This window comes from Falco biarmicus, chromosome 2 (genome assembly GCF_023638135.1).
Source record: "Falco biarmicus isolate bFalBia1 chromosome 2, bFalBia1.pri, whole genome shotgun sequence".
Classification (NCBI taxonomy): domain Eukaryota; kingdom Metazoa; phylum Chordata; class Aves; order Falconiformes; family Falconidae; genus Falco; species Falco biarmicus.
In genome coordinates, this window is record NC_079289.1 from 11,497,117 (window position 1) to 11,516,484 (window position 19,368).

General features: G+C 41.7%; 1 protein-coding gene across 6 annotated transcripts in view; it reads left to right on the forward strand.

Annotated features, from left to right (window-relative positions):
* Positions 1 to 19,368, forward strand: part of FAT3 (FAT atypical cadherin 3) — a 419,023-nt gene that overhangs the window by 356,009 nt on the left and 43,646 nt on the right. For all 6 annotated transcript variants that reach the window (XM_056328389.1, XM_056328383.1, XM_056328385.1 and 3 more), the window contains 6 exons: positions 8,508 to 8,897; positions 11,456 to 11,670; positions 12,326 to 12,463; positions 15,128 to 15,271; positions 15,824 to 16,021; positions 18,476 to 19,274. In XM_056328389.1, the coding sequence (XP_056184364.1) occupies positions 8,508 to 8,897; positions 11,456 to 11,670; positions 12,326 to 12,463; positions 15,128 to 15,271; positions 15,824 to 16,021; positions 18,476 to 19,274 (1,884 nt within the window). The remainder of the gene's footprint in view (positions 1 to 8,507; positions 8,898 to 11,455; positions 11,671 to 12,325; positions 12,464 to 15,127; positions 15,272 to 15,823; positions 16,022 to 18,475; positions 19,275 to 19,368) is intronic.

A 19,368-nucleotide genomic window follows, 5' to 3' on the forward strand; every position in this document is an offset into this window, starting at 1 on the left:
ATGTCTTTTCAAGGAAAGAATGGTAATAGAGCTTCTCCTTTAGGATTCAGTTAGTCCAGTCTGGAGTGTACCTGCCTCCAGGAGGGTGGTGAAGCAAGTGTATTATATCTTCTTTTTCTTCTTGTCCTCTCCTTGTGTCAAGGAGGAAAATGAAGAAACCATTAAAACAATAAAAATGAACTATCTATGAAAAACAATAACTGAAGAATATAGACAGTTCTCCAGGGTTTATCACTTGTTTGTAGAAAGTGGCATTGAAGTGCTGTGAGCACAGCCCATTAGGTTGTCCAATGGGTCCACTGCTTTCAAGAACATGTACATGGAAGTAACGAGTACAGACTTCAACCTTATCAACGATGGGCTTTGCTCATGAAGGAATTACTGCAACTGAGCCTGTTGCACACACAGCTGAGCTTGGGGAAGGGTAAAGTGCTGCCAGGTGAGATTGCAGAAGTGTCAGAGAGAAGTGCATTACAGTCACAACTTGATTGAAGAGCAGTTTTCTGAATTATATATAATGGCAGGTAACAAAATAGTAGAAATGCTGCAGTAGGTATTTATGTTGGCATTTGCTGGCGAAGTCAGTATACAGCAAACCTCTAATTTGCGTGTTTGTTTATGTTGAGCAGGTCCCTTAAAATGGGTCTAGAAACTTTTGAGGTGTTCAGGGTCTCAAAAGGAAGAAAACAGGGATTAAAACACGAATAACAAGAAGAAGAGAGTTGATGGAAGTTTTACTAAAATCCAACAGCTGACAGGTAGATAACCAGGTAGATAACTTGGACAATGATGCCAGCACTAGCTAGACTATTTCTGGATATTTTCTGAGAGTTTTTGTAAAATAAATATTACAAGATACTTCCCAGAGGATGGTACATTGTCTTTAAATCATACATGGAACTTCCTATATCTTTACCTATGTCTTTGCCTCACTGACTTGTAAAATAGTCCAGGGGTTAGTGCACTAATCCAGGATACGGAAGACCCAAAATTATTAATTCCTTTTTCTGCAGCTATTCAAAGCAACATTGCACAAGTAGGCAGTTATAGCTGAAGCAGGGGGTCCTTTCCTCCATCACTGAAGTTGTTTTGAAAAAGGATTCAGGAATCAGCCAGAGGAAAAGAAGACGACATGAGTAAGAATTGCTTTGTAGCCTGGCTGGTGTTCTGGGCTCTGTTCCCCAGGGTTTATTAAGCGAAAAATCATAGTCTATGGCAATGTACCTTTTGTTACTTTTTCCTGGAAAGGTCCTTACCTTTAGACTTCTGTTCCATAAGGAGAGTGGGAGGGCAGTGCCCCACATGCCCCGGTGGGCTGGCCAGTCCTGAGGACATCTACAGGTCCAAGTTCACCCAGTGAGTTGTTCAGGAGAAAACCTATATTTTGCCTTCCTAATAAAAGCAGAAGCACTTCTAGGAATGCGGAGATACAGCACATTGGGCCCCTGAAAAATTGCCAAATAAAAAATAATAGTCAGGCTCTGTAGAGTTTAGAGTTACCTAGTGTTAGGAGGTAAGCAAACAAGGTGTTTGGGGATTATGATAGAAAGTTTGGGTTTCTGCCTAAACAAGCCCTACTTCATACTGCTTATTTTGCTTCCCATGCCTAGGCACTCGGGAGACCTAATACTTCCAGTCTTCAGTCTCTGTGACCTTGTTGAATCTTTCAAAGGGACGGATTTTTAAAGCTGCAGATCGGTAGTCAGGGGAACTTAGTCATCCAACTTGCATTACAATAAGGAGTATATATATATATATCTCAAGGTGACTAAGAGCTAGTCTGTGTTCAGCAACCAGAAGTCATCAAACCAATCTCATTTCTTTCTGCAACATGCAAAGAGGCCATTTAGAAAGAAATATTATGGGTAGTATGGCTTAGGTTTAGTGAGGTTTTTGACATTGTGCCGCATGGTATTTTTATAAGCAAGCTAGGGAAACATGATCTACCTGAAACTGTTATCAGGTGAGTTTGTAATGGCTATTACACTGGAAGGATAAGTTAAGAAAGATACTGGGTGCAGCATTGCTCTTGCTTTCACTCCTGGATGGATAAGTGGGTATACGGTCTGTTTTGCTAGATGTCAGAAAGCAGAATGGAGCTGCAAGTACCCTGGGTAGTGTCAAAGTCATAGTTGTGGGACTGAACAGTTGGAAAAGTGGTGTGGAAAAATACAATGCAAGTCATCAAGATAAATGTGAAGTCCTGTGTTTAAGTAAGAATAACTAAGCGCGGCAGTATTGTCTGGGTAATGACTGTCTGGGCAGCAGAAGGGCAGAGGAGCAGCTGTGTTATGGTGAATCGCAAGCTGAATGTGTGTTTGCACTTTCATACCGGTGTGAAAAGGCAAATACTTTAATGAGATGAGTAAACAAGAGTAATGCTGAAAAACAGAAGTCGTTCTTTCTGTTTGCTTGGTGTTGGCAAATCCTGACCTGAAAGGCTGTGTCAGGTTTTGGGTACAGCACTCCCAGGGAGATGTGGGCTACCTGCAGATTTCCAAGAAAGATCATAGGTCTGGAAAATGTGTGCTACCAGGAAATATTAAAACAGTTGAGAGGGGGTGCCAGGGGTAAAAAAATTGAAATGATGAAGTGTAACAGTCTTCAGATATCAGACAAGTAGCTCTGAGGAAGGAAGTAGACCTTTGTTCTTTCTTTGCCCTCATCTTTTATTATTTTGATTCGATCTCAGCAAAAAGCCAGAACAAGATTTTTAGTTGTAAGAAAAGTGAGGCACTAAGGTGTGTTACCCAAGGAGGTTATGCAAGTTCATGATCAAAAGGTAGGCCTGCGTTTGGGGATCCTTTTTTTGTGCAGGGATAAATTAGATTACCTGATAAGATTCCTGCTATTTTTATACTCTGTCACTTCTATTGATTTCTTTAATTTTTGAGAATTCCAAGACATTGTTAGCAACATGGAGGCAAAGAACTAGGCAAGGAGAATTGTACCTCTTGGATTATGTTGGCTGAATAAGCCCTGTATTTAAACCAGATCACTGAAACGTGTATGTATGTTTGTGTCTGTATATACAGACATACATACATGCATATGTTTTTATATATGTATTTCTCTACATGAGCATTCCATTGCTTCTGGCTATGTTGCCCAATGTTGTCAGCTGCAATGTGTAACCCTAAGTCAGGTGTATCCAAAATGGACTCTCCCACTTCAGAAAAATAATCAAGCTTATGTCTGATAAGCATGAGGAAGTGAATCACTCAGGAGCACTGGTGGAAATAAGTATTCGTGTCGTCACGTCAGCCAGTACCCTGGGCTATGTACATCTCTGCTAGAAGAGAGAGGGCTGGTGAGCCAACCAGCCAGATCTCATCTTCCCACCAAAAAGGACAACCACAACACAGCTGAAATGGAAAGCAGGGTTTTAGACACCCATGGAAGGTACCATGCAACTAAAAGCTTACGCCTGCCATTTCTGTCCGGTACTTCCCTTCAGTAAGGGGTTGGTGATCTTCATCGCTGTCCTCTGTGGCCCGGCTTTCAACCACTGGAGTACTGGTGTGAGTAAACTCCTTTGGGGTTAAGGCTGTCATTTCCCCACAGAAAAGGGACAAAGCAGTGAAAGCCTTGTCTCAGTAGTGGTGTTATAAACTTGGCTAGCTTTTCGGCTTAAGTTGTAAAAAACACTTGAACTATCTTTCCCTATGGGGCCATATATTCTTCTACAGTTCAGCAAGGTACTTCTGGCAAGATTTTTCTCTTTCATCTCAAAATGATGGAGTAGAGCATTACAAAATCTGGTTTAGTATTCATCTTCTGTCCTGTTTGCTGTTCATGAAGTTGTAGACTTTTAAGTTCCGGTAATTGATGGTGTAGTTAATGCTGGGGAAATCAGGAAAAGCCATAGTTACACGCCGATGTTAATAGTCACATCATGAAAGACAGAGGCAAGAGGAAGCACAATAATCAGATACCATGCTTCCAAATCAATGCTAAATTGATAAATAACTTACTTTACAGCTCTCTTTCTGGGCAGCTTTCTATTTTACTTCTTGTTTGTTTATTTTTAATGCTTGCCATTATTTTTCTTTCCATAGGTTTCAAAATGAAAATGATCAGATGACAAAGTTAAGCATCATTTTCCAGAGAAAAACAAGAACAAGTGGGCTAGCTGTACTTGGGGAAACATATTAAATAATGAGTTCATGGTGACAGATGAAAAAAGAAAGGAGAAACACACTATGTATGGTCTTTAATACATGTAAATCTTAGTTTGTGCGTGATGCACTTGGCAGGCAGTGCCCACTGCAGAAACTCATTGTCGTATGAGAATTGTGCCTGTTGTGTTATTGCCTTTTAATTTGTGTCGGTCTGGACCAAACTGTAACTCCACCATTTTCAGCTGAGCTGCACCTCGAATGCTGGGTTCAGTTCTGGGACCCTCACTGCAAGAGGGACACTGAGGTGCTGGAGCGTGTCCAGGGAAGGGCAACGGGGCTGGGGAAGGGGCTGGAGCACAAGTCTGATGGGGAGCGGCTGCGGGAACTGGGGGTGCTCAGCCTGGAGAGGAGGGGGCTGAGGGGGGACCTAATCGCTCTCTACAGCTGCCTGACAGGAGGCTGTAGGCAGGTGGGGGTCGGTCTCTTTGCCCAGGTAACAAGGGATAGGGGAAGAGGAAATGGCCTCAAGTTCAGGGGAGGTTTACACTGGATATTAGGAAAAATTTCTTTACCGAAAAGGTTATCAAGCATTGGAAGAGGCTGCCCAGGGAAGTGTTTGAGTTACCGTTCCTGGAGATATTTAAAAGATATGTAGATGTGGCACTTAGGGACATGGTTTAGTGGTGGGCTTGGCAGTCCTGGGTTAATGGTTGGACCTGACGATCTAAAAGATCTATTCCAACCTAAATGATTCTGTGAATCAGACAAGGAGGAACTTGATACTCCTGAATTATAAAGAGAAGTTATTTCTCTGGTGCTATTTAAAACATAGAAGATGTCATTATGTGACATTCAGTGCATGACCCTTTGTTTTAGTACAGAAGAAAACAAGAAAAGAAACTGTTTGAAGGATGGCGTTTGAGGTACTAGACAGCTGTATGCTGTACAAGCTCTTCACACCGGAGATTTGGCAAAGGGCAATATTCTATCATATGCTAATACAAGTCTAGATAGAAAATGTGCTTGCTTATTCCTTTATTTTCAGAATGTACTGCAATCCTCTTACAGGAATAGTAATTTCTGCAAAGCTTTCCATGTTCAAATAGCTTATGTTTGTAACTGGCACCTTAGAAATCTGAGAAGTTTAAGTGAGTAAGCGCATAGAGACAACACAGTTTGCAAACATTACTCCCCCAACAGCTGTGGGCCAGCAGTGCAGGAGGATTGCTCACTTTACCAGTGCAGGAAGCATGGTGCTGGAGCAGTCGTTTCCTTTCCAGAGAAGGCATCTCCTTTATAGTCACAGCAGAATCTACCATCACCTTCATGGCAGGGATGCCACTGACACACACCGGTGGACACTTCTCTCTCCGCAGATGGTAGTTCCTGGATAAAGCATTTTGGATTTCAGTGGAAATAACTTCCTGCTTCACTTTTGCTCGTGCCCATTTTGTTTCCAGCCTTGGGTTGGGAATCTAAGTGGAAACAACTTTCTTTAAAGTGCTGTTTCTGCCACAGCTTTTCATTGAATTAATTTTCCTCCCAAGACTCCAGCCCCACAAAGCACTGTGGGGAAGGTCAGCAGGCAGCTGAGATCTGTCTCTGTGTTTCTCCTTGTATTCTGCCTCTGCATTCAGCCTGAAAGCCACCAATGGTTGGTATCCGTGAGCATCCCAGCTCAGGTCTTCTGCCCTGATCTTCTGTCTTTACTTGCATAAAATGGCATTTTCCCCCGTAAGAGCTTTTCCTCTAGGTCCCATGGGAAAAATAAGACTGGTTTTGTCATCAGACCAGACTGGTACCAGATAACCCACATCCCTGGAACTTCTGTATTCCTCTCTTGTTTTCAAGGAAAGAAAAATAGAAGCATTTGCCTTCTCTCTCCATTTCTGCCTAAAAATCCCTTGTATTAGAGTTGGCAACCAGAACACCGTAATCTCTGGCTGAACTGTCTCCATTGATGGATGACTAGCAATCACTTACCAAAAAACATTGTTCATATTTTGTGCGTTAATGGACCTTTAGGAAGCAGAAGACAAGGAAAGCAGTCAGATTATATATCAATCAGATTGCAGTAACCAGAGTTAATCACTTTCTGTATGTACACTCACCCTACACGGTGTCAGATGCACCAAATTCTGTCTCTTCCTACTCCCCCGGCAAGATGCTCTCGCTGAAGTTTTGGGTGTTTCAAGACACAAGTAGGCCATCTCCTTTCTAGCTATTTGTGCCTTTAAAGACCATCGTATCTGAATCTTCTGTCTTGTGCCCAGGTATGGTGCAGTGAGTATCAAATAGGGAGTTTGTGTCAGAGCAACACCCAAACCAGACCAAGGCTCTCCTTCAGGCACAGACACAAATGCATAGAAGGTGTGTGTTAAGGTCCCTGCTTCAGAGAAGTATTTAATCCTATGTGTAAACTGGCAGACATCAAGAGAGCCCAGTAAAGAGTACTAAATACCTTTACAGTTAAAACTCATGTAGGTTGGGTGTTCAACTGCGTGCTCTGAATCAGGCAAAATCCCCTGTTCTAGCATCCCCAGGGATCAGCTCTAATTACTAGCTCATTAATTGTTCTGGTTTGGTCTGTCCCTTTTTGTAAGTGGAAGTTTGGGAAGAATTTCTAGCAGAAGGAGATCTTCCCCTGTTAGAAATATAGGCACACCTCCCGCCAGTCAGACCACCAAAACCTTCCACTTTCCAGAAGGTTTTACTCCTTTTTCACTTTGGTATGTGTAGTTGATTGTCAGCTGGCAGAGCATGGGGATGCTTGTATAAAAAGACTGAGTGAAGAGGCGAGTGTGGTCTCCAGCAGGCTGTAGGGTATTCACACTTGGGCTGTTTCAGCACATGAAAAGAGTGTCTGAGTAGGCTGACTTTGGTTCCTCGTCTGTAGGACAGGAGTCACCTCCTTGGTTGCTTTGCCTGTTCCACTGAAGGGGGGCCTTAGTATTTTTCACACTGGAGACACCATGATGAATAGAGAGGTTCAGCTGTGATAAAAAAAAAAAAAAAAAAAGTTTCATTGCAATATTGCCATTTAAAAATTTCCTTATTTTAAAGACATTTGAACTTTTGAAATAGACTGTGGTGTCTCAAGCACTGCATAAAAACTTTATTCCCTGAAGAGGCCAAACAGTAATTCCAAATGCTCCCCAAGTAAGGTCTGGGACTTTGTAGTTGCTCTAGCTTTTATGTGCCTGTGATTGAAGAGAGAGTCTCCCGGCTCCCCCTTGTGTGGATGTTCTACTCCTGCTACGTCAAGCAGAAAACAACTGATTTGTGCTGCTTTTGATCAGACATTCTACAGTGCTTTGCTGCTGGAAAGCAGAATAATACTGTCACAAAATTTAAATTAACAAAATATGCCTAGAAGGGATTGGTAGCTCTTGTTCATCTGATTAATGTCAGGCTTGTAAAGTCTGTTCTCCAACAAAAAGGGCAGCAAATGCTCAAGTGAGAGATGTTAAAACAGAGACTCTCCATTTTAGTGGATCTTTGTGGTTTAGTTACAATCTCTTAGTGAAGCACCCAGGACCAAATCACGAAATCAGCCAGCATCAAGGGAGTTGAATTGGGTTGCATCTGTGTTCAGTTTTAATTGGATTTGACATGGCTATCCCACTGTAGTGCAGCAAGCAGCCAAGTTAATGCCTTCCCCTCAGGCCTTATTACTGACAACAACCTTCGCATAGAGCTGCATGTTCAGCAGCTGGGTGGATAGGTGTTCTGTGTTGGGAAATACAGGCAGGATTTGAAAAACGCGGGATATCTATCATGCGATTCAAGTTCTGCTCTCAAATTGGGGGAGTGGGGGACACTTTCTGAAACGTCCATCTTCTGTCAGGAGTTCTTTGATGCAGCTTTTCTCTAACAGGTATCATCTTCTGATAATATTTTGCTGCTCAACAGTAGAATCAAGGCAGCACTGGTAGCAAGTACATTCTGTGCCACCTGATGTATTTTTATGGGTTTATTTTCCCCTTACGTACATTTCTGTTCCTTCAAGATGTGCTCTGAGACATTTCCAATTTCAGCATTCTGCCTGTCTCATCTAATTCAATTGTAAGCTTTTCTGAGCAAGGACCATATCTGGATTCTGCTTTCAAGTTTCATTACACAGCACTTCTGCAAACTGATCCTTTAAAAAAGTATCACGATGAGGGAAGGAACTTAACTTATCCATGGGGATCTGACATATGAAAAAAGCATATCTTGATCTCCCAAACTTTCAGCAATACTGTACCCACTCCTGCCTCCATGTGCTCCAGCCTCATTGGAAATGATCAGTGCAATAGCAGCTTTTGCCTAGGGTTTGCATTAGAGGGGAAGAGGTTATTGATATTTTTTTTCACTTTATCATTTTCACATTTGCTTCTCTTTCAGGTGTGAACAGAAAAGTTACCTATTCCCTGGCAGACTCTGCAGATGGTTACTTCTCAGTTGACCGGTCATCAGGAATCATTATTTTGGAGCACCCACTTGACAGAGAGCTTCAGTCTTCCTATAACATCAGTGTAAAAGCATCAGATCAGAGCATTGTGCTGACCTTGTCCTCGTTTGCCACTGTTACCATTACAGTGCTAGACATTAATGACAACCCCCCTGTGTTTGAAAGAAGAGATTATCTTGTTACAGTACCTGAAGACACCTCACCTGGCACTGAGGTCCTTTCTGTTTTTGCTACAAGCCAAGACATTGGTACAAATGCTGAGATTGCCTATCTCATCAGATCAGGCAATGAGAAAGGGAAGTTCAGGATTAACTCCAAAACAGGTTTGTAAAGTGGATTTTACTTCTAATGCAAAATGAAAGCACCAGAAAAATGTGAATGCTTTAGGGAAGGCTCTTGGACCAAATAATTTCCAAGAGCAGAGACTCAGAGCTTGTCAATGTGGAATTAGCGGCACAGTTAAAAAACAATTTTATGTTGGAGAGTGATGTAAATTACAGTCACACTCAGCTGCCCCAAGTCGAGTAGAGAATACTTTTCTCCATTATTATGTCTGTTGAAGTCAATGTGGATGTGACAACCCATTAGCCCCGCTGTGCAACCCTTACAGTTATGAACACTTGCAATGTTTATCTGCTTACCAACTGAGTACGGCTTCAACTGTCTGGATCTTAGTAAGCATCAGGCAGTGCTATCAGGACCAAATACCTGGCAATCCTAACATATAATTGCTGTTTATACAACTGTATGAAACTTCACTGACTTAGGTTGCTCCTGATTTGTGTCTGACAGTTGACTTCAGCGATGGTTTGGGTTTTGTTTTTCTTTTTTTGGTTATACATCACAAATTTTAAAAACATACTTCTGCTTCTCTTTAAGTAATACTAAGAAAGCTACCTTATTTTTTATGCAAATGGCTCATTTTCTTTGAATTTCTTAAGTGGGATATATTCCTTTTCCTTACTGAGGTTTCAATCCATCAACAGTAAGCTGTGATTCTTCTGTGCTTCTGTAGTGGATCCTCTTATTCTCATAACATTTAGGGTGACCCCTACAAACCTGCCACCAGAGCCTCAGAGCAAAACAATCTTGATTTTGAGAGCTGAAGGTAACACTTGTTCGAGTGCAGCTGTAGTAACCAGTAACCTGGAAAGTCTCAAAATGATGCATTGTGTCATTTATGTTACTGTGTGCAAAAATCTCTCTCCACTCTGTGGAGGCCACTGCCTTACATGTAAGGGACTTGACATAATTGTGTGTTGTCTGTTATCTTCGTAACGTTGATTAGTGTTAACGAAATTTAAACATAAATACGCCTAGACAGCGATACTTAACTTCACATTTGACAATGAAGCCAAGGAGATAAATCAATAAAAACCCATAATGAAGCTTAATCACACAGGGAAAAAAACCCACAACTATTTATTATTCATTAATGTGTGACAGCTCCATTATTATCGGTTTAGAGGCAGGAGCTCAGTTTCCAGACAGCCGGGTGCTGATGTAGCATGCCTGATCAGGGCTTGAAAAAAGAGTGCCCTTCACACCATTTATCAGTGGGAACTCTCTGCTAGCCACTTGAAGCTTCTCTTCAGGGCTCCTGCTTCCAGCAAGTCACGCTGAAAGGTAGGATTCATTTGGAAGGAGCCCAGATGAGATTAAGAAGAATGATCTGAGGTCTGTAAAATGTGGCTTACCAGGAAAGACTGAAGGAATTGAGGCTATTTAAGCTCAAAAAGAGAAGACATGCTGTTAGTATTCAACCCTGTTAAAAGTGCCTATGAAGAGGAGGGGAATAAACTGTTCTCCATGCCCACTCATGAGAAAAGAAATTGTGAATGGACTTAAATTGCATTTGGATTATTTCGGTTAAGTGAGAGGAGGAAATTTCTAACTGTAATGATTGCTAAGCACTGAAATACATTTCATAAGAAGGTTAGGAAACTGGTGTTGTTGGAGGTTTATAAGAACCTCAGAGATGAGTACATTCAGAAATTATTAGGTTCAGCTGACTTGTGTTGGGCAGCAGTTAGTCTAAATGACCTTTAAGCCCCATGCATCCCTGCTCCTGATGGGTCTGTACTGAAAAGGATTTGGCTTGCCAAGGTTAAGGATTTGTTTTTAAGTCTTTCTTGCCATGCCCAGTATTACCTCCTTCAAGGCATCCCTAGTAACCTGTGCACAACCCGCTCCCCCCTTCTTGTTAAGGTTATGGGTACACGGGAAACAAGTGTAAGGCTTACATAAAAATAATTTCTACCCTAGAGGGGGTCTGACCACACAAAGTGAGTCAAGTTACAGGAAGTCTTGGTTTTGATTGTGTGGTGAGGGAACCCCAAATTTATAAACCTACTTGAGTGGGGAAATCCCTATTTAATCATATAAATGATAGACAACTGATTTCTCAAAGGTATTCATACCCCATTCATTTGTATTTAATTCATGAGAAGTTAATTATGTGGGAGTGAATTTCTGTTGACTTGTCAGGGCTGATTTCCAGAGTCGGCATCCAGTTCTCCCACAGGCTCTGTTCCTGAGCCCAGGCAAATGGGTGGATATGGCCCCCTCTTCTCCGTCTACCATACTCGTATAATAAAAGTTACTTTCATGAGGAACCATTCATTGCTTCATGCCTTGTGAAGGTCCTTTCTGCAGGCAACCCAAGTGCAATTGGCATCATTCTTTAATCAAACGACAGCAGTAGAAACCTGACCAAATATTTTTATTGGATTGGGTTATATGTTACAGTTAGAACAGCATATTTTGTGTGTGTGCCATACTGATAAATAGCATGCTGTACTGTTTACTGCAGTCAAATCCCTTAGTCTGTGGCATTTTTTATTTTTCACTGGCTGCTGACATTCCCTCCCTTGCTTCAAAGGAGTGATTTCCATTTTTGAAGCTTTGGATTATGAATCGTGTAAGGATTTCTACTTAGTAGTGGAAGCAAAAGATGGAGGTACTCCAGCCCTGAGCGCCGTTACAACTGTGAACGTGAATGTGACAGATGTTAATGACAACGCGCCGAAATTCAGCCAGGTGGTCTACAGTGCAGTCATCAGCGAGGATGCCGCTGTCGGTGATTCGGTGATAATGGTGAGTGAGGCCGTGGGCAGCGCGTAGGCAGGACAAAGCCCTCTGCCACATGACCTTTAGTAAAATACGGCTGCACTGGTTAATAATGATAACTACTGCATCTTGAATCAACCGAACTGTTCTCTCATCAATACTCTGCATCTGCTACTACTTTCCAGGCTTCTGCCAGTTTCCCCCCAAAAGAAAGTAGCAGGAGTGTACCGCCTGTTTGTTTTTAACTCCAATATGCTGTCAAAGAACAATGACATGTTTAAGGCATTGCATTTCATGAATCAGCTAGAAAAAAGTGGCGTTTATTAGACAGGCAGAATTCAACTTTTCAGTGAAATACATAGTATTGGTGTAGTCTGGCACACAGTGTGCCATACTCAGACATCACAATAATTTCATCTTGGAACTTGGGGATCCAGAAAGTAAGTGTTATATGGAATATAAAGATTAAATATTGTGTATGTTTTAAGGCTAGACTTTTAAAAACATCCAAGGGGAGCCTCCTATCAAAAACTGATTGGCTTGATGCTGTAGAGGTGTGCAGTTCAGAGGTAACTGGTCTGATGCAATACGAAGTCTTACTTTTTGGGGTGTTGAGCAATTAATGTATCATACAGATGGCTTAATATTTGTTTTGCTTATTTTCACTCTTCTCTCAAAAAAGTTGATAGCAGAAGATCTGGACAGTCCTTCCAATGGCCAGATTCATTTTTCCATAGTGAATGGGGATCGAGACAATGAATTTTCAGTTGATCCTGTTTTGGGACTCGTGAAGGTTAAAAAGAAATTGGATAGAGAAAGGGTAAGAGACACGTGGGACTTCTTAACTTACAATGACTTACAGATGTGTATTGATCTCAACCATGCTGCTACCTTATTTTGAAGAAGCTTTTTTTTATAGTCTGCAGTGATCAGCCTAAGATGCTCCGATAGGTCTTTCTAAGACTGTTCCACTTCTTCCCACCTCCACACTATCCCCGATCCTATCCACAACCCAACTACTCATCTAGTATCCCCATCCTGTACCAACACAGCATCTGGGGCCAGACGGGGGAAGAAAGCAACCCTGGATTTCTCCTGTGGTGCCACCAGCAGCTGTTGCTGTGTTAATGAGCTGGCTCCTCTCCCTGCGTGTGCAAGCACACACGTGCAGCGGTGTGTGCAGAGGAGTGATTACAACATGCTCCAGATTGTGGCACCAAGCACTGAGCTGAGACCTCAGCCATTAATTAGCACGCTGCAAAACATGTCACTGGGGAGGTGATGTTATGAAGTGGCCAGGCTGTACCAAAAGTGAAAGAGTGCTTCATTACGCAGATTCTGCTGCTTTGTTTGCTCACTAGATTACTCACTCAGGGTGATTTATCACCATTTTGTCATAGCTAGCAATTAGCAGCTTTTGGAAAGAAACAAATACAGTTGCCTGTGCTGCTAGCAGGGCAGGAGAGTGCTACACAGCTTCCATGCCTCCTGCCTCCCAGCAATACATCCGTGAAACTGGGGAAGCTGATTGCTATCCTCGGAATATGGGCTCAGCTAGAAAAGCGCTTTACTGGAAGCAGGGCTACTGCTTAAAACTCTGCAAATATCCTTTCTGTATTATCACAAAGGCAGGATTAAATTGCCAGTGTTTGGTGGCCGAATGACTTTACCGCAGACCGAGGACAGGGAAGTAACAATGGCTGTGCATATTACAAATTTGCTGTAATATATTTCTCTTAAATGGCACAGGCTTTACTTCTTAATATGATTTTCCTTAGCTTCTGAAGTGCACTCATGTACAACTGCATTCAGACACATAGATTTGCCCTCACCAGCGTGTGTGTGTGTGTGTTCAATACCAGCTCTGTTAAAGATCTGCATTTTCCAAAGCTTCCCTTGGTTAAAATAAGCTGTGATACTGTGTTTTTCTTTGCTTCCTTGGCACATTTCCTTGACACAGGTGTTTCTGACCCCTTCAGGGAAAATGATACACGATGCCCCATCTGCTGTAGATCCCCAAAGGCAGTGCTGACTCCCATGTTTCAGTGGTTTAAGGAAACTCATTTCTAGACCTGTAATCACGTAGAAACCATGACTTTTGCCATGTACTTTTTGGGGATACATTGAAATGAAAGAAAACACACAAAATTTGGGAAAGATCCCACAAAACAGTCAGTCTTGTCTTTAGCTAGCAGTAGAAATTGCAGCTTGAAAGGGGGTTAAAATGAAATATTAATTCTCTATCTCAGTATCTTGATTTCCATAGTTTAGGATTCTTCCTCCCTTCTATGTCACTATGCCCTCACCAAATATCAGTCTTTCTTCTCCTTACAACCCTCCAAAAAAACAGTTTCCTTTTTCTTTAGGTCGGTCCTACATCCCAGATGAGCCTCCCTGTTTCATACACATAGCCTATACAATAGGAGGGACCTCCTACCCAAATGGCTTTTATTTTCCAAATGCCTTTGGATTTCCCCCCACCCTGAAAAAGCCTCTTTAACATTATGCTGTTCCCACCTACAGGGAGGCACTTTTCCCCTTCCCAGCCCTGCACTGAGAGGCTGGAGCAGGGTGTTTTACCTTGCGCATGTTTTGCCCTTTGCTCACCCCCTGCCCCCCCAGAAGGATTCACAGGCAGACGTGTCAGCAGCATTCCCTGCAGAGCGCGGGGGGGATGTACAGTAAAAAGCAGTTGTGAGACCTAAGGAGGCTGACATAAGGATGCAGTTCATAAAATCAAACTGTCATCCATAAGCTATGCATAGACAGAGCTTTTGCAAATTGTCACATACACTTACACCTCATGCGTGAGCACATACGTGCTGAGAGGGCCCATGGGTGATGCACTGAACTGCCCACTCTGTGCTGAGTAGTTTGTGTCTGTTGCAAACAAGCTGGCTGAAGAAACCCTTATCTCCTACTGAATGGTGGTTAATATCCTGTTGCTACAGAGACTGTTGTCCCTAGTAGTCCCACATATTTTCCAGTGTGCTTAAGCCAATTGCCGGTAAACTTTTTCTTCGTTCTCCATCACCATGTTAGAAACACTGTGTGTCAAACTGAGGTTGGCTTTAATAAGCAATTTATATAACATCCTGGAAACCATCCGTAAGATAAATAGAATCAGGTTTCCCAGCTGACACCTAGGAGAGATGAAAATGTTAGCTACAGAGCTACAGTAGTAATGTCTGAGTCTGGATATTATCCATCATTTATTTTTTGTCTGCCCCTTTGTTTCAGGAGTGCGTCATCTGATACTGTTATTTTAATACAGTGAAGTTGTTATGTTTATTGATAGCCTTATAAAACAGAAGTTGGGACACAGAGTGGCAATAAACAGGATAATGTTATCCTAAGGGCAGGGAAGGTAATGAGGCCAAACAGCTTTCCTTAGAATATGGTAGGTGGTGTACTGGATGTAAAGAACATGAATTAAAATTTAGGACTGCTTTCACGATGATTTAATGTTTTCACCTTTTTGCAGATATCTGGTTATTCATTAGTTATCCAGGCAAGAGACAGCGGCACCCCTCCTTTGTCTTCAACTGTGACGGTCAATGTGGACATTTCTGATGTGAACGATAATAGCCCTGTATTTACTCCATCGAACTATACAGCTGTAATTCAAGTAAGTTTATCCTGCACATCAAAAACTTGCCTGACTTTTAAAATACAAGAGCATTTGGTTTCAGTTAAGTAGCTTTTGAGGATTTATCGGCAAAAGATGTATCAAGTGATCTTATTTAAAGGAAAGTATAAACACGCCTTTCTTAAGTCTTTGGTAAGTTTCTGTTTGCTGAGGCTCCTTAACCTCAGCATCTGTCACACATTTTACCATTCATCCCTGTTGTGCCAGGTACTCTGGCCTCAAAAACACTGAGCCGGGATCAGTTTGCACTTCTTTACACCTTGCTCAGCGTGCAAGTCTTAATGGTTAGTCAGTCCTGATCAGACACAGTATCAGGCAGAGCTCATCAGTCCCTGGAGATGTGGTGGGTACCTCCATCTCTGTTTAATAGTCCATGGGCCGTAATCAATGTCAAATAAACGCTGCTTGTGAAGTGCTATCTTGGGCAAAGAGCATTCAGCTGAATATTCTTGATAGCAAAACATGGTATTTTATGATTGTTCTATGTATAATTTTAATCCTTTTCTTTATACACTGTGTATATGTGTAAAGGAAAATAAACCAGTGGGCACAAGCATTTTGCAGCTGGTAGTGACAGACAAAGACTCTTTTCACAATGGCCCCCCTTTTACCTTCACCATCCTCACTGGCAATGAAGAGGAAGAGTTTACGCTGGATCCTCATGGTGTCTTGAGATCTGCAGTCATCTTCAAGCACATGGTCGCAACCGAATATGTGCTCTGCGTGCAGGTACGGCTTGGTTTTTGCATCCACACAGAAACAAAAACCCTCATAGTGGTAGGTCATCTGTACGTTGCCTGTGTGGGTTGGTTTTAATTGGCCATATTCTATGAGCAAATACCATGCATTCCAGTTTAAAAATGTACAATATGTTATATTTCCTTTGATGTCCTTAAACCTAATTTCATATAAATATAAATAGGTAGACAACCACCTTTCCCATTTCCTCCACATGAAATGAATTTTCTGAGAAGTGGCCATTATGATTTAAGATTTTCATCTTTTTTTTTTTCTGTAGCTAAGCGAGGAAAATAAGCAGAAACACATTATCTACATATAAATACACCACAGAACGAGTGATGGCAGAATATTGTTCTAGGAAGGAAAATCACCTCTGCTTTTAAGTCATAAATTTAATAATAAATTTTTGGAAGCCTACCAAGAATTCACAAAATCACTTTTTCCAAGGTCAACTTAGCTTTTAAAGAATGTGAAAATAAGACATGAAATAGAAGTCCAGCTCAGACTTAGCTTTAGAGTCATTGTTGAAGAACTTTGTAACCAGGGTAATTTTGATTACAAAAACCTGTAAATCCAAAAGTAATTTGTCCACATTTCTCAGGTCTGCCAGAGCAAATGTCGTAGACTTCAGTAAACATGCAAGTCTAGGGTATGAACTACACCTCTTCATTGAAACGGGACATGATCCTATAAGCCAAGTCTGAAATGCAGGCTTCCTCCACTTACTTTGCTGGGGTTGGTTTCTCTAAATACAGCCTATCCGCTCCTTTATAAACACGTTTAATGCTGTTCATAGCACTAACATCCTGAGTTAGTTACAATTCAAAAAAATGTAAGCTCTGATGCTAACTAACACTTTAAATCAAAGTAAAGTTTTGCAAGTTTGCCATTTAATATTCCTGAAACATATTTTTTGAGCCTTGTAGGAAAGTAAAAATCCCCTCACCTTTTATTCTTATCATGCCTTCATCCCAAAATGCCCTGCTTTCAAGGCAATTTGCTAGCCAAAGTTCCAGTATAGCCAAAATTGGGCATAAGAATTAAATTTAAACAGCATTGTCTAGATATGGATCCAAGTATGTCATGTAAGTGAAATATTAGACAGACCACAATGTCTGAGATGCAGTAACATGTTCAGAAAACCATGCTGTTGGATTGTGGGGGCGTAATTCCTCCCAGTATTATCTTCTTCAGGGATTTCTGCAGTAAAAACATATTTTATAGGTTCTTGTTGTGTATAGACCATAGAACCATTTCTTTCTGTTCATGCATGCCAGAGTGCTACTTTTTCCTTTCAACCATCAGATTCCACCTCTGTTTTACATTTATTAAAAAGTAACATTAAAATGTAAAGTGGAATGGGACGTAATGTCTGTGCATGTGTGTGTGCACATAAACATAATCTTTTTAAAATACTCCAGCCAGTCCTTTTGAATGATTTTTAGTGTCTAAGAATTACTAATCCTTTCTTAGTAATGTCTGTATTACTGTTGCCATCCTGCCCTTTTTTTTTTTCTTCAGTTTGTAAATTTTCCTCCCCTTGTCCAAATGCAACGATCTTTGAATGTTTGTTAGATCTCTGCCCAGTGGTTGCTTAGTCTTCCGTTCTCTGGATCAAATAAACATGTGGAGCAGTATATCTTAATAGTGACTTCAATGAAACGTTTTTCTTAGTGCAGGAAAGGACACTGATTCAAGTTTGCACACCTTTCTGTCAAGATGACCCTGTTTTTTTTGTCGTACTTGCTCTTCTACTCTCTATAAAGAAGTGCAAATGATGCTATCATACGTGCTCTGGGTCATACAGTCATCCGTCCAAGTGCAGTGCTGCTCTCATATTTTATTGTTAGTATCGGCACAAGCACCCTATTTCATTTTTGGAGGGTGATAAATTTTATTTATCTCAAGCATGTTTCTCAATCGCTTCAGACAAAGTAGTACAGAGCGCTGTAAAAAAATTCTGAACTCTCACATGCACACAAACTAAGCAGGGTCTGAAACACTTTGGAGCACCCCAAGCAATGCAGAAGCTGCTGCTGGTACTTCACAGTGCTTAAGTCTCTTTTCCAGGGCAGAAGTGAGCCCAATTCCATTTGGTGCAGAATATACCACATTCAAATGGCTGCGTAGTGAAGATGACAAGTGATAGCAGTGGGATCCTGGGAACATTTTGGTTTGAGTAGTAAGACATTCTGCTGACACATTTCTCTCTGCAATCCACTTAGATATCTGTGCTTCTCTAAAGAGTTTGTAAGTTCCACTGCTAGAAATGGCTGAGATGTTTCTTTACATATGTATTTTGCAAATGCATTTGAGAAGTTCTGTTGAGAGGTCTTCAGAACTACTGATGCTGTGAAAATATATATAGCAAGAAGTTATGGTTGTTGGCTGTGTTATATGTGTGAAATTCTTTTTTTTTTTTTTTTTTCCAAATTACATTAGGCAAAGGACTCTGGGAAGCCTCAGCAGGTTTCCCACACCTACGTTCAGGTGAGAGTTATCGAAGAGAGCATTCACAAACCAACGGCCATTCCACTGGAGATTTTCATTGTCACCATGGAAGACGATTTTCCTGGGGGAGTCATTGGGAAAATTCATGCCACAGATCAGGATGTGTATGATGTCCTCACATATACACTAAAATCAGAGCAGAAAAGCTTGTTCAAGGTCAACAGCCATGATGGGAAGATCATCGCCCTTGGAGGGCTGGATAACGGCAAGTATGTCCTGAATGTCTCTGTCAGTGATGGCCGGTTCCAGGTACCCATCGATGTTGTGGTCCACGTCGAGCAATTGCTGCAAGAGATGCTGCAGAACACAGTCACCATCCGTTTTGAGAACGTGTCCCCAGAAGACTTTGTGGGCCTTCACATGCACGGGTTCAGGCGCACCTTGCGAAACGCGGTGCTTTCCCAGAAACAAGACAGTCTGCACATCATCAGTATTCAGCCAGTGGCGGGTGGCAATCAGCTCGACATGCTGTTCGCAGTTCAGATGCACAACGGTGGTTTCTATAAGCCTGCCTATTTGATTCAGAAGCTTACCAATGCGAGGAGACACTTGGAAAATGTGATTCGTATTTCTGCTATCTTGGAGAAGAATTGCTCTGGACTGGATTGTCAAGAACAACACTGTGAGCAAAGTCTGTCTATTGATTCGCATTCCCTGATGACCTATAGCACGGCACGGATTAGTTTTGTGTGCCCCCGCTTTTACAGGAATGTGCGCTGCATGTGCAATGGTGAGTACCGCTCCCTCTTCCTCTCCCATCTTTGCGCATTATGCGATAGGATAGGTTTTATTCCTCTGATGCAGATTAGAAGGGGCATTTCAAT